Genomic DNA, 22,670 nt, shown 5'->3' with positions numbered 1-22,670 from the left:
CAATCTAAGAACATGCAATATATTGGTCAATTGGGAAAAAAAACTTTGAGATTGAATGAGTGAATGAGTGAGAGAATGTTGTCTTTCTTTGTGTCCCTGCGATTGACTGGCAACCGGTCCAGGGTGCACCCCGCCTCTCGCCCGATGACAGCCGGGATCGGCTCCAGCGTCCCCGCCGATTCTGAGTGTAGGGTGAGCGGTAGAAGATGGATGGATAGATATAAATATGGAAATATTTTTTACTGTGAGGGATTATTTCTCCGATTTATTCATCACGGGCAGCACGGTGGCGCAACAGTCGGCCACTGGCTCGATTCCCACGGAGGGCCTTCCTGTATGGGTTCCTCCCTCAGTTCAAACCAGACAGGAAGTTCATTGGAGACGTGTAATTGAGAGTGAACGGTTGTACGTCTTTACATGGCTTGTGAATGAGTGATCACATGGTTCCATGTCTTTTTATGATGTGTGAATGGTTGCATGTCTTTATCACATGAGTCAGTGAATGGTTGTGTGTCTATATGACTTGTGAATGAGTGAATAAATGCTTGTATATGATGTGTGAATGGGTGAGTGCGTGGTTGTATGTGTTCGACGCGGGGTGAACCCCGCCCAGTGATAGCCGGTCGAGGCTCCAGCCTCCCGTGACCCAGAGGGCAGGATAAGAAGTACAGATAATGAATTAGTTACTCTCTTGATCATGAATTACTTTTAGGAAATGCACTCAGTATCTGTCCTTGTCAATCATCAAGAAAATGATCCGTCTTAAGTGACTGAGAATCCACTGAAGGAAGAAGTAAGAGGAAAGGTCTTGCTTGCAAGTTTCGCTCCCCGCATGCCCTTAATAAAGGCGTGAATCGCTTTACGCTCCTCGGCCCCCTTTCCCCGCCGTCACGGTGAACATCGGCATTTTCCGCCAGACGTAACGCCATAATGACGATTTACGTCCTTTTACATTTTAATTCCACGCGTCCACATGACCCCGGTATTTATCAGGCGATAAATAGCCCTGGAATCGGGTTCGTGGCAATGCAGATCTCATTCACGATTCTCTTCCACCTTCACTGCACCTCAGGACAGATGGCAACCTGCCGCTTGTGTGTGTGTGCGGGGGGGGGGGGGGCTTGCATGCTTTGTCAGAATACGTGGTTTCGTAGACTCACAAACACACACATAATATCTCTAAGATATACTGTCTGCAGACAGTGTCTATGGAAGAAGTAGAAGAAGAGGAAGAAGGGAGGGGTGAGGAAGAAACTGATAAGAATCTATTAGAGTAAGAGTATACAGCGACTCCCCCCTCCTCCCTGTGGACTCACATACACACACACACACACACACACACACACACACACGCACACACACACAGTCGTGTTTTTGTACAGGAGGAGATCCCACACAAACACTCTTATCTGTGGTTGATATGAGAAATTAGCCCAATGTGCCGTCGGAGAGTTTGCCTTGGGAGGATTATTTATTAGATGTGTTTTTCCAGTCTGTGTTAATAAAAGAAGTGAGGAGGGGGTTGGGCGGGCGGGGGTGGATGGTGGGGGATGTCGAACAGCGACAGGAGGAGGATCTGAGGAAGCGAAGGAGGACACTTCTGGGTTTTCTGTGTGTGTGTGTGATTTGCAGAGGAGATTGATGGGAGGAATGATGAGTATGCACTTGGTGAAGAATGCAAACACACACACACACACACGCATACTCGGAGAGCGCAAACATATGGACTGTATCTTCTCTATGAATCTTCCTGACTATTAAAACTCTACTTCTCAGTCCAATTCTGTTCAGTCTTGTCCGGGTGAATCATATCTGCCCGTTTGAGTTCGGCGGTTCGGTGTGGATTTCAGTTTCATTCCAAAGCAGAAATGACAAGTATTTAAAAAAAAAAAAAAAAAGAAAGAAGAGCATATTTTCTTAATCCCATCACCTTGTCGTATTACTAATTCACACTTATTGATAAGCGGGAGGGGCGGAGCGCCGTTTGGCACCGCATGCGACCGCGAGCTGATGAAAAGGCCCAATCACACATCTGATAATGGAGTCATCAATGTCCCACGGCAGCAGAAATTGAGCCCGATTGAAAAGTAAACAGAGGATACGCTGATTGCTCCGGGAGGAGGCTCAATGAAGAGCTTCCGAGCGCAGCGCCGCGGCGGGGGAGCACTGTCCGAGATGTGCAACTTAACCCGCTTTTAAAGACTTTGGAGAAGTTCGATAGCTTAGCTTTGTTAGCCGAGAGGTTTCATTTCTGAGGCGGGGTGCGTGTTTTGACGAGAATTGTGGCATTCAGACACGCCTGTACTGATGGTCATCGGTGTTTTGATGATAGTTGGGGATTTTATCGCTTAAAGGTGTGTTCCACTGATTTTTTACGCTATTTTGTTTTTAAATTTGTGCCAAATGTTGCTCAAATTTCTTCACAATTTTATTGTTTTTGGAGCAGAAAGTCTAAAGAGCTCCCTTGAGGACCGGCGTCCTTTTTGTTCCTGATTGGTAGACAATTTCTCGTACGTCATCCTTAGTGGTTTATCGCTAGATTAAAAACTATCTTGGCAGTTTTCTGGTTTTCTTCTGTAATTTTGAAGCGGCCATCTGTTCCAAGTCGTCGTAGCGACAGATTGAAAGAATTGCTGGAGCAGTTACCAGAAAATACCAACTTTCCGATATTCGTAAACCAAGAAAATCTGTGAATAAGTTAATCAATATATATGCAGTGTGCTAAAAAAAAAATCCACTTTATATATCTGTTTTGTCCTCTCCATCCCACCTCGCTTTCGCCGCCGCAAAGGGCTTGCTGTCAGAGATCCTCCGCAAAGAGGAAGACCCCAAGACGGCCTCCCAGTCGCTGCTGGTCAACCTGCGCGCCATGCAGAACTTCCTGCAGCTGCCGGAGGCCGAGCGTGACCGCATCTACCAGGAGGAGAGGGAGCGCAGCCTGACGGCGGCCTCGGCAATGGGCTCTGCACCCCTCATAAGCACCCCGCCCAGCCGACCTGTGCAGGTACTGCAGACCGCTCTGTATTTCCTGCAGGGAGAGCAGACCAATCCATATCAGCGTCTCAGCTCTATATAGGACTATGCATGTGTAAACTTATCTAATACTTAATACAGCCATATATATGATGAGTGAATGGGAAAGTAGGCACCTTTAAGAATCACTTAACTCGGGAACCCGATGTTATTTATTGATGTTTGCTAAAAGCCGCGTGTTCGCTACGTGCCCGGCGAGGCACCGGCAGATATCGCGGAAAAGAAAAAGCGCGTCGACATCGGAGGGAACCCGTCTCCCCACCTTCCCAAGTCGGGGAGTGATTTTCGCTTAATCCGACAGACAACAAACCCAGCAGATGCGGCAAACATCCTCCTCCTCTGTGGAGGTAATAAACCTTAATGCACAACTCATTCGTTTTATAGCGCGGCGGCATTAGAATAGAAAAGTCCAGGGTTAAAGGCAGATTTATACTTATCCATCAAGGTGCTCTGCCGCTCCTCCGCTCAGGAGCTGATTTACGCCTCCGACCAGCAGTCGCAACGTGTCGGCCTTTCATGTGATTTCATTCTATTTTCGATATATTTCTTTTTTCTTTTTTGGAAGCAAAACAAGGGCCGATGGAACCGCCCTGTCTGACGCGGATATTCCTTCCTGTTGTTTTTGTTAAGAAATCTGCAAGCGGTGGGGAAAAAAAGCAGCCACCCAAGGAGGCGAATCATTTCTGTGGCAAATCGCTTTTTTTTTTTTTTTTTTTTTGAGGAATCAGCGTTGCAGAGTACGAAGTATCTTCAAGTGATCAGACTGTAACCTGCTTGAGGTCCAGTCAGCTTTCTTTTCCGACACAGGCTTTTTTTTTTGTTCCTGTGAACGTCAGTCGGGAGCTTCGAGGCGGAAAGTTCCTCCAAAAACTCCTTTCAGGCTGATTCTGTTAAACTCCTAAAGTTGTAATAGTGGAAAAGAGGAAACTAATTTTCAGAGAGTGAGGAGCACGATTCTTTTTTGTTGTTGATATTTGAGATGAAGATGGATGGACGGGATTCGATAGGAGTCCATCAGAGGGACAACCATGTTAGATGAAGATGGTGGAGATCTGGGTAGTAGGATGCTGAGGTTTGAGGCCCTGGGGAAGACCAGAGAGGAGATTTATGGATGCAGAGATGCAGGACGGGAAGTTAGAGGATGCAGAGGCAAGAGTCAGATGGAGGAAGGTGATTGGCTGTGGCGACTCTTGAAGGAAATCAATATTTGAGATCATTTAATGCACGATCTCAAGCGGAAATGCGTGAAAATTAAACAAAAGCAGTTCGGCCTGTCTATTGTCAGAATTTCAGCTGCGATTAGGGCATTTATGGATACTGTCTTTTTTTTTGCGGTATAACACACACACACACACACACACACACACTCTCTCTTGAAGAAAAGTGTTCAATTCAAACTTTTTCTTCGTCCACAATGAATACCAAGCAACCGCCCCATTTTACATATCTCCCCCGATATTTAAAAAGAATATTTAAGAATAAACATTTAATTCCTGAATCACCCATCAAAAGAGCATTTGTGTAAGCCGAAGGTGCAAAAAAAACGTAACCATAAACCATTTTTTATGTTTATATTTTTAAGTTTCTATTTTTTCCAATACTATTTTTAACTTTAAACCAAACCGCAATTACTGCACTTTACACTTTATGCTGTGTGAAGTGAAATTTCATGTGAAACATGTGGGGAAAGTGGCAGCCGACTCGCTCCGCCACATATTTGACATTCTTGCCCCGTGTCAATGAGCCGTTCGCCTGCGAATGTATGGGTGATGGATGACGAGGCCCAACATCTCAGAAATCTAAAAAACGTCTTGAAACCTCTTTGAAATGGCAACACATAACAACATCTGACTGTTTTTCATTTCAAAGTTCAAACATTTGGATGCCGTCTCCTCGATTCCACTTAAATGATAATAACGTATGAATCTGTTCAAGGTGTCAGCGACCTCCAGGCTTGCCGATTTCCCTCGGTTGTCGATCCAGCTGGGGGGAAGGCTGGGGGAAAACGTCCCCTTTTTGTTTGGCGCGCATACGTCAGTCGACCTGGTTGCGTGTTTGTGGAAGGGAGCTACAACATGACCTGGGGGCGAGATAAAAATAACGTGACAGCGGGGAAGGCAATTGTCACACCTTTTTTTATTAACATCTGCTTCGATAAACGAAGCGCCGCACCCTTCGTCTATCGGGGCGGGGAGGGCTAACAACAAGACGACAATCCTGTCGTCAATAGTTTTCACGTTAGAGTGTTGATTCTTGAGCGGCGGCGATGCGTTCAAGAACCGTCTGGCTAGCTATGGGAAGCCGGGTCACTGACCCTCACCGCGGCTCGGCTCTCCGAAGAGTTCCCGGTCGAATTATCAGTTGAATGTAAAAGAGGGAACGAGAAAACGAAGCCCGAGAATCCGAGCGGACACCGACACCTGTTAGCACCATCGCTCAACCCATCCTAGATACACGGAGAAGCAGATTGCTGCGCTTGAAGAACAACGAGTACCATGACAACAACATGACGCGCGGCATCCCTCACTACCTCGACACCTTTGCGTTTTTTTTCTGTCTTTTATTCAATTTTCACATCACAAGAAAACAGTTGCGACACCGCTAGAATATCTGCGGGGTGAATATAATTTATCCGCGTGATTTAAAGCCGGCAGCATTTATCATGTCGACCCGCTCCCACGCGAGGCAATCGGCGCGTGCACGCCAGCGGGACGTACGCGTCCGCGCGACCGTGCACCTGGCCATCTGCCAGCCCTCCTATGGAGCAATGCGGTGTGAATTTAAGCGCGTAAATCAGCCGGGGTGGCAATTGAGCCCGAGACAGAGGAGGGTTTTTATAGGGCTCGTAAAAACAGATGCAGAGGTATGTTTCTTTCACGTGCGCTGACGGGCCGACTCAACTCCCCGGAGCCGGTTAGCGCACGCCCTGGCCTTAACAATTAGCCTGACACGGCAACCAGCCACTCAGACTGACAACCCCTCCCTCCAGTCCCCTCCAGCCCCGTGTCGGTTTCGTCGTAAAACAAAAAAAAAAAAAAGACGACGGGATGAAAGGCCCCGCATTCCGGTTCCACCTCAAATTTCGCGGATTGCGCGATTGTTCCTCTCACTCGAAAGGGGCTGACATTGGGCGTCTAGACGAATTCTCGGATTTATCCCCTCCCCGTGAGCGAGGAGTCGTCGGCGTAGCTCGAATGGCGCGTACTTTTGAGTTGTACCCAACCCCCGCCGACGTCTCCGCTCAATGGGACTCGTACGGTATGATTCATATGCTAATGGTTCCCGGGTAACACTTTTATTAGGATACTTGTTACCACGTCAAAGGATTTTTGTCAAGACGCAACAAGCCTGTGAATGGAGATGATTTGATTCCCGACTCGAATTTAGTTTTTTAATCACCAGCTTGACGTCGGGGTAACAACGCTGACGCATCGAAGTGATTTTTTCAAGCCGGTACGGGTTGTAATCCATGCTCCGGTGTTTGTTTTCATGTGTGCGTTGGGGGGTTGGGGGGTCGGGGAGGGGGGGTTGGACTCTTGTCCGGTCCGTCTTGTGAGTCTGAACAAATGCGGTTGTGTTGTGCTCTGTGTTCAGCCCCGGAGGGAGGACTGCAACAGCGTGAGGCCCGAGGACTGGAATCCCCGAATCCCCGTGGGCATTTCCCCTGTGAGCAAAACAACTCCACCCCCCCCTTCACCTCTCACCCGGCGCCGCGCTCACATTCCCGTAGACAACACAAAGACACATACACACACTGGAGCTTATCATCTCCCAGGCAGCGGGTTTACTTCCAGCGCTTATGTGTTTTTTGCAAGGCAGGAAACATTAAACATTAAAGAGCAACATCGCACCTCATCTTTGATTACTTGTGTTTGGAATGTAGTCCAAGATGTATAGATGAGCAGTAGTACGCTCTTTTTTTTCAATCCCTTCCTGCCTAGAGACTTCTCCAATTAGGGAAAACATTGCCACAGTTACAAAACACACACCGGCTGATTCTGAAAGTGATCACGCAACATGAATCTGGAATATTTTTGCGTCTCTCTTCCCTTCCAGGTAAAGCCGTCGCCGCTCCCCAGTGAGTGGAACGGCAAGACCGAGAGCTGCGTTCTCAACATCAACTCTACAATCTACGATGAGATCCAGCAGGAGATGAAGAGGGCCAAGGTGTCCCAGGCCCTGTTCGCTAAAGTCGCCGCCTCCAAGAGCCAGGTACCCCAACGCACACCGACACTCTTCTTCTGCTTGTCCTTTCAGGCACTTCCTCCATCTTGTCCTCTCCTCTCACACAGACTGATTTCCTCCCCTCTTTTTCCTCCATCCATCAATCTCCTCCCTGGCAGCTCCAACCTCATTGTAACACAGACCTTCACCATCCCACCTTTGTCTGTGTCCAAACCATCACAGTCTTACTTTATCTTACATATTCCTGTCACTACATCACATTGGCAGAGGCTTTTATCCAAAGCGCCTGACAAAAAGTGCAGTCGCCAAAAATCCGAAGCACCAGAAGTCAGAAGTGACTGCTCAACCAAATAGCCATCCCAGAACCAGAACCACAGAACCACCTGTCCCTCTGATGGACTCCTTTCTGATTCCGTTCGGCCTCCTTACTCCCAAAGAGATCCTTGTCTCTTCCTCGATGTCCAAACCAGACACCGTCGGTGGTCTCGGCACCTTGGATACCGTCTTATTCACATCACCTTTCGGCTGGTTGTTCTGAAATTCTGAGTCTAGAAGACATCGAACCCTTATTCTGACGTGAAAAATGTCAATACATACTTTCTGAAAAACAACTTTTTCTAAAAGGGATTTTATTTTTTTTTTTGTCCGAAACCCCAGGAAAATTAATAAAATAAATATAAGGCCTTGGGCAGGTTTAATGCACCGTACTGCTGAGGCAAGTCCCAGAAACGGGTCTGCTCGTGTCCAGATAAGCCGACGGGGGCCGAGTCTTTTCCTGAGGCCAAGGCCGCTTTTAATTGGTTGCTATGAGAGGCGCCGCACTTTTTACCCGAGAGCTACGCCGTATAGCAGCGCTTAAAGGTCACATCTCGACGCTTTTAAAGTCAAACCGCATTTGCCCGTGCTCCGGCCGAGGGAGTCAGCGCGTTCGTTCTTTCGCTCAATGGGACTAAAACTTGTCGATCCAGTCCTCTCACTTCAAAACTGATAAAAAAACACCAAATTCGGTTGACCACTTCCAGAGCTACATCTGCCTCAACCGGAAAGCGTTCTGGAACAAGATTCTGGGGTGCTGTTGCATTCTCCTGCTCCCTTCAGGGTTCGCCGCAGCCAACCACCTTTCTCTGTCTAACCCTCTCCTCTGCATCCTCTTGTCTCATGTCAACTAACTTCACGTCCTCTCCTACTTCAACCATAAATCTCCCTGCAGTCTGGTAGAAAAGGACACAGCGATGCCCCTGCTTTGTTGCCCAGATTTCAGAGGAAATTTTTGATTCCTGATGTTCCTCCGTGAACCCCCACACACACTGGCTTGGCCATCTTTTCTCACGCCGAATAAATTATGCCATCCTAGAAAGTGCTCCGGAGGCCGAGCACCTCTCATTATTAGGTGGGACTTAAAAGAAGTAAATAGAAATAAAAGCGCTCGGCTTTTTTATTCCACACGGAGACGGCGTTCTCGTGCGGACGGGGCTTTTGTGAAGTGACGCCTTTCCCGGCAGGCGGGAGGCTCCGGAGACCATCGGAACGACCGGTTCTGCCTCGGCGCCGCCGCCAACGCCGGCGTGTATTATACCGGCAAGTGAAAATCAGTGAATTTCACCCGCGTCAGCGCGGCGCTTTATCCACGTAATGACAAGTCTCCTTTTGTTGTGGGTTCGGAGTTTAGCGGCTGACACTGTTTCAACACCAAACAAACCTGTTTATATTAGCTCCGCGCTCTAAGCCGAAGGGGCCCCTGTTATCTTCCCTCCAGCATGCACACAATATAGGCTCGTTGGAAAGTGTGTGTGTGTGTGTGTGTGTGTGTGTATTGGAAGGGAGTGGAGTGCAGACCAGACCACACCCCCCAGTTTAACTCTTTAACAAAGCAATAAAAAAAAAAAAGAAAAGTAAAAAAAAAAAAAAAAACGTAGCACCAAGGAGTTATTATTAAAGGTTTTCATGTGTCTGTCTAAGGCAGAGTTGGAAAGATTTTCACAATTGCGATGAAAAAGATTGACGTGGGAGGGGTTTAGGGGGGGATCACCAGGGGCGGAATAATCTGGAAATATCTGCAAAGGCTTTATTTTTTTCTTGCTGATTAGGATGATTATACCCCCAGATAGCTTTGTTTTACCAAATTGCAGTTTGATGCACAAACCACTGTTTTTGTCGAGGAGTTCTAAGACTCTGGGAGGATGGAGGAGGAGGATGGAGGAGGAAGGGGAGGAGGGTGAGGCGGTCGCGGCATTAACCAGCACATGCCTCACTCCCCCCCCCCCCCCCCCCAAACGGCGGTTTGTCTCGCAGCCACCGTGCTTCCTCCCGTCTCTCCGCCATGCCCCTTTCCCTCTCTCTCTCTCTCTCTCTCTCTTTCTCCCTCTTTCCCCCCTGATTCCTGCCTCTTTGGCGTTCCATTCACGGCGGGCGGGTGTGAATGTGAATTGAGCAGCAGATAAGAAGTGTGCTAATTATGCCTGTGAAAGGGGGCCTGGGAGAGCACTTATCTCTGGCTCCATCTCGTAATGGGCGCTCCCCGGGCAGCTGGTCCCCCCCCCCCCCCCATACCCAACCCCTTACTACCCAGCCGGCATCGCCACGGCTACCGGCGCCGGCGCGGCAGTGTGCCGCTCCTCCCCGTCAGGACCTCCCAACCCTGGAAATTAGAGATCAGCACCCACTTTTTCATCGGTCGCGTTCCCCGAGAACAAGCGTCTCCTGCTAGCCCCGACCAACGTCTCAAGTCAGATAACTTAATTCACTTTTCGGAAATCGGTTTAGCCAGAACCTTTTTTTTTTTTTGTTTTTTAACTCGAAAGTCGGTCTGCGTTTTCCGATGAGCCGATCGGCCCATCGGTCTTTGGGATATCACATTGCGGTGAAAAGCGAGGTCCGCGTGACGCCCCTGAGACTCGAAGGTGCCACAAAATATTCGACTTTTGATGAAGTCATTTTGAAAGTAAAGCTGAAAGCGATTAATTGATTTCCGTTTCATTTTGGGAGACATTCGCTGACGGACGGGAAATTAATTACTTTGTCTTTGACTCTTTGGATTAGAAAAAAAAAAAAAAGAAAAACACCAGAATGTTTTTCTCCTGGATTTCGTTCCTCCTCAGTTTTAGATGTGTCCGTCTTTTTCGTACGATAAAACGTGAACATCTGAGATAAATCGTCTGCGTGAAAGTTTGATGGATGCAGTGATGCAAGTTCTGTTCTATTTAAGAAAGAGCTAGAAATAAAATAAAATCAAAAAAAAAAAACATTTGTAGGAAATTGACTCCTGTTCACACCTGCTTCCAGCAAATGAATTATGGAGGATCCCTAGAGCTTCTTGTAGAATCCATATAAGGGGAAGCTGTTTCTGCAGGTTTATTGTTTTTCTCTGTCTCTGCAGCCAAGTTAGATATTGCCGTGCAGATTAGCCACCTTGCTTTGTTTTGGCTGCTGCCGGAGCAAAATAAGCGATTGCTTTGTGTGACCTCGGGAAGGAAAGAGATCCTTTTTTTTTTTTTAACGATTCCGGGGGAATCGCTAAAGAACGGCAAAAACTGTATATTCGCAATAAAACATTCAACTTGTTATAAAAGCCGCGGTCCGGAGAGGTTTTTTTTTTTTTTTTTTTTTTTGCAATCGTTTTGCCGGCAGGAAAAATAATGGCCATCCGAGCCGCGCGGGAGGAGCGCGGTGCCAGCAGAGGCGGCTGGCGCTGAGGTGCGGTAGCGCGGCGTGGATTGCGGCTGGTGATGAGGATGGAGGATGGGCTGGACTGGCAGGATGCCCAGATGGGGTCCAGGGAAATAATCATGAGGGGGGGATGTGGAAGAGGTCTCATCACCGAGCCTGGCACTGTCCTGTCAGATTTATGCACGGTTCAACCTCTGCCTCTCCCGCTCCGATCGGGGCTTTCTCAGGGAAAAAAAAAAAAGCGTGCCGACGAGGAATCCATCCGTGGCGTGGTAGCGTTCGGCGTTTCGGCATATTTGCCCGATCCGGAGCCGGACAGATGCGAGGGGAGCGGAGGAGATCAGCGCGGAGGGGGATCGGTCGCGGTCCCTCGAGTCCACAGGCAGTAAACTGTTCAGTGATTGGTGCATGTGTGTGTGTGTGTGTGTGTGTGTGTGTTCTATGGATGCGTGACTGTGTTGTGTATCAAATATAGGTTTATGAGCAGGCTCGCTCTTGTGTTTGTGTGTTGATGTGTTTGTGCGTTTGGGGGAGGGGGAGTTGTTGGAACGCCGCCATCCCGGCCTCTCTCAGGGCTCGTAACCACAGCAGGCCCCTGCCAGCCTTTAAACCCCCCCTTGCCCACCGCCTCTTGTACTCAATGTTGCATTTCAACCCCATTTTTACTGCTACCTTCAGCTCAAAGAGACAGCGGATCTCACCCCGGACCTGATCATGTTGAGATATAGTCCCCAGGAGGGCCGAAATCGCAAGCGGCTGGTTTGAAACCAGCGTCGAAGTCACCCGTGTTAGCCAAAAGGGACGTTTCTTTTCAGGCGGCGGCTCTGATCCGGACAGCGCGGCGTTGATGTCGACATTATTAACTGGCTGCGCTGCGCCGTCTAGCTGGGCCGCTGTGCTTTGTTTTCATTCGCCGTGACCGGGGAGGCTTGCTGTGTTGGCTAGCCCCGGCAGACGGGGGAGGCTAACGTTCAGACGAGCGATGGGTGGCGATGGTCCGGGGCGGGTTGGGCATGAGTCACATTCCTTTGACACCACTTTTATGTCCGAACATCCCCGACACTTCCTACGAGGAATCGTGGCAACAGATGGAATCAGTGTCCCCGCCATCATAAAACACGCACCCTGGGACTCCGGGCGCACCACGGGGCTCAAAGCCCTCCGACTCCTCGGTGACCAGTCGGGTTCAGAACGCAGGCGCTATCACCGCCGCCCGCCCTCCCTCCCTCCCTCCCTACAACCCTCCCTCCACATCTCTCTCGTTCGCTCACTCTCCCCTGGAAGAGGCTACGCTAATTAGCCAGGCTCTAATGAGACAGAATGGCACTGATCTGGTCTGCCACTGCGCCACCAGGGGGGCCGGGCGGGGGGGCTGGTGCAGTATGGAGGAAGGAAGGGGGACGGAGAGGGGAGAGCTGGAGGGGGGGGGGGGGGGGGGTTGGTGTATGCCATCTGTCACCCTGCACCCGCTTGGCACAGCAGTCCCTGGAGTAGGGGATTGGGGGCTGAGGGGTGTGTGTGTGTGTGTGAGAGAGAGAGAAAGAGAGAGAGGGAGCGCCTGGTTTGTCTGGAGAGGTGGGGGGGTTCTCGTGGAGGTGGGTGGGGGCAGGTGGGGGTACGACTAGAGCGGAGGGAAGTCGACAAGATAACCGCTTCCTCCGCGTTTTTATTTTTTCTTAGTTTCTTGGAATGGTTTTTGCACTCGCACGAGCTTTACGCTCAGATATTCAGCACATGACCCGCCCAACTGGGCTAAACACGCACACACACTCATAACACAGACACACTACTTCTAGCCCTTTGCTCCATCCGATGGCTGCTTAACAAGAGGGGCAGATGGCTGACCTTTTCTGTGTCTGTTTCTCGATTGTGACCACTTAGTTGCCGTGGAGCCAGCGGGGGGTCAGCGCCTCGAAAGGCTCGCCTCGCATGCAGACTCGTGTTTGTGTGTGTACAGATGGCAGTAAATGACGACCGAAATTGATGCAGTTAAGATGTTATCAGATACCTCTGTAATATCAGGAACCGAGCCAGTGCTGCGGTCGCCGGCGGCAGCGGCGGTTCTGGGCAAGCGCGGCGACATCCTGCGCCACTTCTCCCCCAAGTTTGCATGCGTCGTTTTGAGGGGGGGGGGGTGGGGTGGGCATCTGAACGTTTTAATCTTTTCATTTTTTTCGGTTTATTCGTTTGTTTGCGCGCTCGGGTTTCACCGAACCTCTCCGTCTCTTCCCCGTCTCTCTCCCAAATTAGGCCGATCAGAGCCGAGCACATCGGAACCCCCCCCCAGGGATCTAAAATGGCCGTGACTGTTTATTAATGAATTAATTTATTTATTTCATGTGCCTGCTTGGTTATTAGGTTGCCATGGGAAACAGGCGAGGCCAAATTCCTCCTATTAGGAAAAAAAAGCAGGGTTTCTTGAACTAGAGACCCAGCTGTCTGAATAATTAATTTAGCGAATGAATTATCTTGCAAACGGTACGTCTTCCCCGCCCTCTGAAATGAGCCTCCCTCTTATTGTTTAATGGACAGTGGAATTCCCACCAGCTTGTTTTCTCTCCACTTGCCCGTCTCATCAAACCCCCCTCCTCCTTGGGGGGGTGGGTGGGGGGTCCTACTGAGCATGCCCAGAGCACTTTGTGCACCCCCCCTTCCCAACCTCCCTCCCGCTCAGGCATTACATGCCACCTCTCACCCCATCTGTCTCCCATTCCACAGCTCGCTCCTCGCCCGCCTCACCTGCATCCAACCAGGCGCCGGCGCCCCCTCGCCTCCTCTTAGTTACCGCCTCTCGTGCGTCGCCGTAACGTGAACCGGACCGGATCCTCTCAAAATGAGCCAATAATCGTCGCGCCTCACTCCGGCTTTCGATCACCGTCCCGACGGACGCGGAATTTCGCCGCGAAACGCGAAGCTAGCTCCTCTGCCGTCTCCACTCCTCCTGACAGACCACACAGGGCTTGTTCTGAGGCCCATTCTCACTAATCTGATCAGGCAGGCAAATACGCCGGGAAAAGCGCTTTAATGATCCCCCTAATTACCTCAAGTCAATACCAACTGTATTATTAGACTCGGGGAAAATATTCCATTAGGGTGCCCCCCGTGGGAGTCCCCCCTGTGTGCTCTGATGTCACGCGCCGTGCGCCCCCTACGCTTGTAATTAATTTTATTTACACACGCAGGAATGCACAAGGTCGCACCTGCAGCCCGGAGCCGCCCGGCTCGGCCCGCCTAATCAGATCTGTCATAATTACCATTCTGCATGCTTCTGACACACGCCGGGAAATATTTCAATTTAACTACCAGCCACTATCTCCGGCAGATGCAGTCTGAGAGAAAAAGAGAGAGAGAGAGAGTGTGTGTGTGCGTGTGTGAGAGAGAGTGAGTGTGCATAGGAGAGTGTGTTTGAGGGGGACATCAGGGCACACCCGTCGGTCGTGGTGATCCGCGCGTGCACGCCCTTCCGGTCGCCGTCATCGGTCTTCGGCGAGCGTCCACACGGACGCATTAGGGTTCGATCTGGCTCTGTCGCCGCTCTATCTTCTCAGACCGCATCCCGAACGCGATCCAAACCGTGGCGTCTGCAAAAACCTTCAAGTCGGCCCATTTTTGGGTGATTTGTTGGGTTTCATTAGTATTTGAACCAAACTCGTAGTCCAATTACGAACACTTATTTAGCTGACATGGACAATTTGTGGGTTCTCAGCTATTTCAATTTCTAATTCGCTAAGATCAGTCGTGATTTATCAGCTTAATTACACTTTGATATTAGCAATTAAAGCCCGTCTTCGGATTAAATCTCAATCAAGCTCTTATAATTGATGGAATCAGACTCCATGTAGGTGCTCTCTGTTTGCAGTGTCGCTGCTGCTGTTGTTTATCTCCAGTTCATCTTCGGCTTGTTTGTTGTCTTCTGTGCATTCATCCTCCATCTGCCTCAGCAGTATCGAACGAAAAAAAGCAGATTATTAACAAGAGGCAAACTCGCGGCATGAGAATAGTGTTTGAGCGTTCGGCGCAGCCTCAGCCGGTACCCAAATATCAGCCCAAAACTGGGCTAAACCAGATTACGGAGCAATTTCGACTCAGCTAATATTTGATGCAAACAGGCTCGTCTACTGAGACCTCATCAGCGACTTGATGTCAACTGTTTGGTACACACGGACAAGCTGACGGGCTTTGCTGGAATTTGTATTCAAAGTTAAATCTGCGGCAGGTCACCCCAAGGGCGCCGTGTGACTTTTCCTAGCTATAGCCCCTTTCGCCCGAGAGGAACTATTTACCGTTCCTAGACCTTTTTACATGAACTAGGCTGTTTTTACATGCATTGGAACAGCATTGGAACCAGGAACTCGTACCTCAGTTCCTAGAACCATTTTACGTCCTCCTCCAAGGTAGTGTCCTCTCATTGGTTCCATAGGAGCGCATGTGACGTAGGTGCTTCGTGATTGGAGGAACTCATAAGCCACGCCCATTACCAAACTGTACAAACATTCTTGAAAGCTATTGCCATCACTAGTCGTCTGTTGAGACAAAAAGGACTAAACCAAGCTCTTCAGACATGCAAAGCCTCAGAGAGGTTTCCTGCGCTTGCAGAGGAACATCGACATTTTGGATGAAAATAAATAAGGAGTTAGCTCATGGCAGGCTTCTTCACAGTGCAGCGAGAAAGTAAAAACACTTCAACCCATCTGATAGTCCATGGTTATTATTCCCGCTGTGCAGAACTTGAATGCTGTCCCTTCTGCCGTTCCTTGCCCTGGTCCCTCACTGCCTGTGGGAACGCAAAGCTAAAAACTTCCCCCTGAGTGGGGGAAGTTTCTTGAGCCAATTTCTAAAAACTTTTCAGTCTGAAAGCAGCTAATATCCTTCGAAAATGGTCTATTAGTGCTGAGGGTATAACGTAGTGGATAGTGCTTTAGTGCTTATCCACATTAGAACCGACTGGGTTCACCCATTTCCATATCTGAGGTGGTCAAAACCTATCGCCACTTAAGATCCTGTGCAAAAATACACATTGAGTGAGTAAATCTTTCATGGAAGGGATGTAGTGTTCTTCTCCTTTTTGGTCATTCTTGACGCATGGCCTGTTGGCGAGAACACTCGTTTATATTAGCAGGTACTTTGCAGTGAGAGTTCAGAGTGCAGAGTTCATTTCACAAAACGTGTTGTTGCGATACGTCCTCGTCCGTTTTCGGTTATTCCCTGTAACGTACCACCGTGTGAATCTGTGTAGACTGGAATTGCAACACGAGGAAGGAAGTGGCCTGTTGTTAGGCCTCCTCGAAATCTGTGGCAAAGGTTCAGCGGTATCATCACGCTGGAGGTGAATGACAGGTAGCGCAACTGACAAAGATGGAAAATGAATTGTGTTGTGGATGTTACCCAGGGCTGAGGTGCAAACCAGGAATTAGAAAATGTGAATTAAAACACATTTAAGTTTCTGTTCTCGTCGTTTTTAAATGGGCCTTATTGCGTCCTATTTTATATCAGACAAATGGGCGATCATTTGATTTGACTGTATCATCTCTGATCATTAATACCAGTGATTATACCAGCAAGACGGTCCCTGGTTTGATTCCCATTCTGTGCAGGTTCCCTCCGGCTTCTCCAGTTTCCCCTTGCAGTCCAAAAAAAATCCAGTAGGTCCATTGAGGACGAAATTGCCAAGAGCAAATGAATGAGCGAGTGAATAGCTGTATGTATCTATGTAACATGTTAATGAGCAAGTGAACTGTCGTATGTCCCTATATGACTTGAATGGTTGTCTCCAAATGTGGGCCTGCAATGGACTGGTGATGGTCCGGGATGAACCCCGCATCACGGCCAATGGTGTGTGCAGAATAAGCGGTTTAGATGATGAATGAATTTAGAATACTAATGAGTTGAAGAGATTATCAAGAGACTACGAGAACACATGGTGATTATTGCAAACCAGCCGTCTTGAAAGTCCACCTCGAAGGGTTCGTGGGATGTTCAGGTCCCGAGCCTCTAAATCATTAATGGACAAGTGAATATTCTGTCGTCGGCTCTGTCAGTATAGCGATCCGAGAAGGGGCTGACGTGCGTTCCCACGTCGCGGTTTGGAAACTCCCCACCCCGCGTTATTGTTATTGCATCGCGATTGTGAGGAACTTTACTGAAAAGGAATAAAAAAAAAGCCGCTGTTAAAAATAACTGTGCCCACAGATGTTTAATGTGTTCCGTTTTAGATGAACTGGTCATTTGCCTTTGGTTATTCTTTATGCTCCATCTGCCTCGGTTGGGTTTGCTCAAAAAAAAAAAAAAATCCCAGCGCTCTTTATTGGTGCGGCGGGCGCCTGACGTAAACCCGCTGCACACAACTGGCCGCCATTGTTTCAGGGACTGAGTGCTGACACAGAGCGGGCCGCTTCCTGCACAGTCATGCCTCGGCGACCACAATGCACGTCGTGTTCGCCTGTCAGTCTGACATTGTTGCGAGCCCTCCCATTGTATCTGCAGAGGTCACGACCTCTGGCTTTGCTAAATGTTTACCGCACGACGAGGACTTTTTCCGCCCGTCGCTGCACCAACGGGGATGACGGTGGAGGATCTCCTTTTTTTCCGTAAGCTCAAAAGGGGCGTTATCTGGCAGCTGCGATCTGGAGGCGGGATCGTGGCAACTGGACTCTCTATTCAAATAAATAAACGCCTCTTTTTTCGTTCCCAAGTGGCGAGTTTCAGATTTTTTTCAGATGATTTGGTGTTTAAGCCTCAAAAGGCTGCAGCTTTGTGATTTGCGCATAAGAGAAGATGAAATTTCATCATCATTCCATCATCCGAGGCCGATCCGTGGATCCGAGTAGATGCGCGTTTGATCCCCATGCTCTCTTTCTCTCGCACCCGCGAATTGAAATCAGATGTCGGCATTATGAAAACCGGAGCCGCGCCCCGAAAACCTAATATTGGTTCCGCAAATGATCGTGTTATCCACCTGGAAATGACTCCACGTCTCCGGTTCATTTCCTCCGCGGGGCGGCGTGCAGGTTTGGCGTGAGCCGAGTCAGGTTGAGGAGGCCAGTGACGGAAAATAAGTGGTGCGATGGCGATTTCATGAACACGCTCGAGTATCAGCTGGACAATTTTAAGGCCACTGTGTTTGCCTTAGTTTATGATTTATCCAACATATTTTACAACATATTTCAGCGATTTCCTTCGGGATTAATAAAGTTGTTCTTATTCTTATTTCACTCTACATTGTAAAAATGACTATGGTAGATTACTGTTATTCTTTCTGCCTCAGAGCAAGAAGTTCTGGAGGCCTTTCTGTGTGGAGTCTCCATGTTCTAGCTGTGTCTATTTAGGTTTCCTATGTAGGTTTCCCAGTTTCCTCCCACAGTCCAAAAACATGCAGGAGGTTCGGGATAGTGGAATAGTGACCCTGAATGCTTGATGGGCGGAATAAATGAATGTTTATCATTCAATAATCCGAGATGAATACATCATCTCCCAAAACTACTAAAGATCTTTCATGCAATGTAATGACATATTGCATATATTTGGATCTTTAATGTAAAGCAACGTAATGATATGCAGCACTTATCGGGATACGGCGGTTGAAAAATGGAAAGGGAGATGCCGTTGCTCCGACCTCACAAACCACGGCTGACATGCAGCCGCTGGTCCACAGCCAGATAAGATAACATTTGGTGACGTTCACAATGAATATCTCATTGTGTCCTCGACAGAGATGGGATAGCGCGTTCACAAAAAGCGGTTGTGCAGGTCAGTCCAGTAACTCTGTCAAACTTTCCCATCATCAGAAATCCAAACAGGGCAGTTAAAGTTTGACTTCTCTCGTCTTTTTTGATGGGAACTTAACTTGCAAATACGCGTTTCACCACTGTTTCCAAAATACCGGCCAGTGGATGAATTCGTACCGACCGGTTGTATATGGTGTGGTGGCAGCCAGTTCTGTGAATGAGCCCATGATCGAGCCCGTTGTTTTAGTCATCTCCTGCGTGATAACAGTTGTTCCCAGTAAAAACTTGCCCTTTTTGTGAGCCTCTCCTTACCACATGACGATTACGAGATATAAATTCAATTATTTGGGCATGTAATCAATGCGGGAAGTCACGGCCTGATGATAACTGACACATTCCACTCGGGCCGTGCTGGCGCAATGAGAACCGACTTCCCCGGCAAACACACAAGGCGGTGACCCTTTCCGCTAGAGGACTTTCGCGGAGAACGGGGACCTTTGCTGTCCTGACCCGGTTTCCTCACCGGCTAATTGGAAGTGAGATCTCTGGACTCTGTCCAGCTGTCGCACCGTAGGAAAGAGCTTCAAAAATAACTTCAATAAAGTTAATCGGGGGAAAATAAAAATTTTAGTATTTATGTGGCTCATGGTGAACTGCGGAGGCCGGATACAAAGGGTAGGAGTTTTATCCTCTTTAGAACATCGTCGTTGTTGTCGAATTTAAGCCCCGGACGCCCTTTCTCCGTTTCCTCTGCTCATACGAACCGCCAAAAATAAAATAAGAAGGGCCCCGAATGGCGCGGTCGGTTATTGCTTATTGTTGCGGCAGGGCCACGTATGTCAGAGCAACTGGGGGCATTTCAAGAATCCGCCCTAGTTGGCAGATGGGTTACCGAGATGCGTTCACGGGACGGACGTGCAGTCGCCGCGCCGGCAGGAGGAACAGGTTTGAACACACCGCGTTATCGGCCGCCTTCATCTGAATCCTGTTGTCTGCCAGAGCTGGGCCTCTGCCAGGTTCAAGGAGGAGGAAGGACAATAATGCATTGTCTTCCTCTTACTTTTAGCTCCCTCGCTTGTTCAGACACAGGAGAGGCTTGTCTGTCCGTCCGCCTCCGAAACTGCCCCGATGGCCACAATGGCCCCCAATCATCTCCTCATCTGCGACTCCTCATTTCTGATGTGTCATCCGAGGCCTCTGTTGTTGGCTGTGTTTTTCTTTTGGTCTCCACTCTGAGACCGCGGTTTGTTTTTGGCCCACGGGTTAATAAGGGGAAGGAAAATAATCAAATTGTGGGGGCATCCTTCGGTTTATTTTATTAATGTATTAGCGCGGTGGCCAAGGTGGGGCTGATAACAAGTAAATGAGATTACTGGGAAAGTGTTGGCCCAACCCCCCCCCCCCCCACACTCCCTCCCCGCAAACCCTCTGGTCTCTCTGCCTGAATGTTTTCGTGTCCGTCTGGACAAAAAAAAAAAATCCAGTCGTTCATCGGAGCGTCTCTGGTCTCTCATGCTGGGGCGGCGACGGTAAACGGGCCGGTGGGCCGGGCCCTGAATACCACGCTGTCCCCCGACAGAGCGGCCCCTGTGCTCCCATTGGCCGGCTTGTGACTTCAGCGGGTCCCGTACGAGGACGTGCCGCAAATGAATCGCACTATTGTGTTCCCCAGAAAAGTAGTTTCATCAGAAAAAAAAAAACTTGTTGCTATTTATACCGTACAGCAGCCGGCGTAAGACTTTATTACCCTTTTAATTTGACGCCCTCTGAGTCCGAAGACCAGGGGGTCTCGTGACGAAAACCGGCTACAGATCAGGGAAAACGGCCAGTGGCTTTTCCAGGGCTAGCGCCTCTGCATGAAACTAATTAATAATTAAGCAACAATGACCTGGAGGCAGGGGATTATTGTGCAATATTGTCACAGGTGTGAGCCAGCATAGCAAGATAATCCCACGCCTGTCTGTGCTTATTGCTCCGATGAACCAGTTCACAGCATCTGTGAGCTCAACCCAGCCACAAAACAAACGGGTTTCCAGTTCGCCGGCCGCTCCGCCGTCCAACCCGACCTCTCCTGTCCTGAGATCCGCGAAACAAAGCTTTATTTATCTTGTTTCATCAGAAAACCCGCAACAAAATAGTATTGCTTTTAAAGACGTAGCGTTTGCCGCTGCTTTCTGACTCAACCCGCTGGGATGGATTTGTGATTTATATCAGTGACATTGAATTGATTGAAGGTAAAAAAAAAAAAAAAAAAAAAAAAAAAAAATTCAAACAAATATTACCAGAAAGTAACTTAAAATAAATACAAAATACCCCATTTTAGTTGACATCAGTCACATATGAACATCCATCCTAGTTGAATATTGATCATGCAAGTAATAATGGTCATTATATAGAATATTTTCAGGGCTATTTTCATCCTCATCATTTGTTTTAAACTTAAGATATGAAATCATTCAAATTGAATTGTATTCATTCATATATATAATATATATATATACATCTATATATGTTTCTCTCTCACTATACATATATATATATATATATATATGTCCCTATATATGAATAGAGAGAGAAAGAGAGGGGGCATCTGTAATATCATAATATCAGAAATCACAAAGTCCCTCAGCAGAACAAAACAATAAAATAACAAAAGAACACTCCAAATTTTTAATTAGGAGAAGGAAGTATATGGCTTTGGAAGGATTTTAAGTAATAAAAAATGTCTTTTTCCATAGAATATTTGTCTAATAATTCTGGAGTAAATGTAACAAACTTTGCCAACCTTTGTTATATTGCATAATTTATTTTGACCTCATCTCTCAGTTACTCCTTTCACTTTGAAAAGCAGCAAAGCTTGTCAGAACTTTGAATCAGTAATTAATCAGCTGTATATTGATCATTTATTTTGCAGTTTAGCACAGCTGCTCTCAGCCTTCGTACCCTCCAAGTTTCTCTTCCGGACGATATGGTCGGAATCATCCTCCTGCTAATGGCTAATGTGCTAACGTGCTAACAATTACACGGGAATCGCTCAGCACGCTCAGCGTCTGTTTTCGTCGCCTCAGCGTTCAAATCGTAACATTTCTCCTCGGACCCAGAGCGCCGGCTCTGAACTACCTGCTCCATTTATTTATGGAGGGCTCTTAATGATGGTGGCTAAACGCAGCGCCGGCGGCTAGAGTGAAGAGCTGCAGATTTTTTTGTTGTTGTTGTCGTTGTTGTTTTCTGGAGGGTGTTGGAACACTTCAGTGGCAGGGGGGCAGCCGGTTCCATGATCCAATCAAGAGCGGTTGGTGCTTGTCAGCTGTGGTGGAGAGGCTCCGCAAATTGGATTAAACAATGAAGAGGAAAACAGATTTGCAGCAGCAGGGAAACGGTGGCTGAGCGCGACAGCGCTGAACAAGGAACCCCGTCCATTGCACTAATTCTGACCAGAGATTACCGACAAAGTGACTCATTTTTGTGAGGATTAACACCTCCTGGAAAACCTGGAAAATTTTGGTCGACCGGTCGTGTCATCACGGGGAAGTACGTATTCATGGGGAAACGCTTTCAAAGATTTAAGCTCTGCAAACTGAACAAATATTAACAAGAAATTACTGGGAAACAACAACATGTGACCAGTAATTGTGACGGTATTTACTTGAAAACAAACAAGGGCTGACCTGAAAACTACTCGAAAATTCACAACTAAAAACAGGAGACACCTGAAGATAAGTAGGAAATACACAATTGAAGAGAACCCCTGAAACCTTTTGAAAAAATACACAAATAAAGAAAGAAAACACCTAAAAAATAACTTTAAAATTCAAAAAAGAACAAAGCAAATCACTGGAAAGTATTGGAAAAATACAGATAAACAAAGAATCCATTTAAAAAAATACTGGAAAATACACAAATAAACAGAAAACACCGGAAATTACTAGAAAAGTAAACAACTGAAAAGTACTGGAAAATTTCAAAATAAACAGACAACACTTTAAAACTACTAGAAAATACACAAATAAACACAGAAAACACCTAAAACTGCAGTTTTGCAAGGCACCAGGAAATCCAACA

The 22,670-nt window shown here is 47.9% G+C and overlaps 1 protein-coding gene across 6 annotated transcripts in view; it reads left to right on the top strand.

Annotated features, from left to right (window-relative positions):
* Positions 1-22,670, top strand: part of satb1b (SATB homeobox 1b) — a 73,214-nt gene that overhangs the window by 40,660 nt on the left and 9,884 nt on the right. For all 6 annotated transcript variants that reach the window (XM_086153770.1, XM_086153772.1, XM_086153773.1 and 3 more), the window contains 3 exons: positions 2,792-3,004; positions 6,628-6,699; positions 7,090-7,245. In XM_086153770.1, the coding sequence (XP_086009896.1) occupies positions 2,792-3,004; positions 6,628-6,699; positions 7,090-7,245 (441 nt within the window). The remainder of the gene's footprint in view (positions 1-2,791; positions 3,005-6,627; positions 6,700-7,089; positions 7,246-22,670) is intronic.

This window comes from Fistularia commersonii, chromosome 10 (assembly GCF_037954325.1).
Source record: "Fistularia commersonii isolate RoL2024-O1a breed Wild chromosome 10, RoL_Fcom_v1.0, whole genome shotgun sequence".
Classification (NCBI taxonomy): Eukaryota; Metazoa; Chordata; class Actinopteri; order Syngnathiformes; family Fistulariidae; genus Fistularia; species Fistularia commersonii.
Note: the sequence above shows the minus strand (reverse complement) of the source record. Positions and strands in the feature narration are given on the sequence as shown.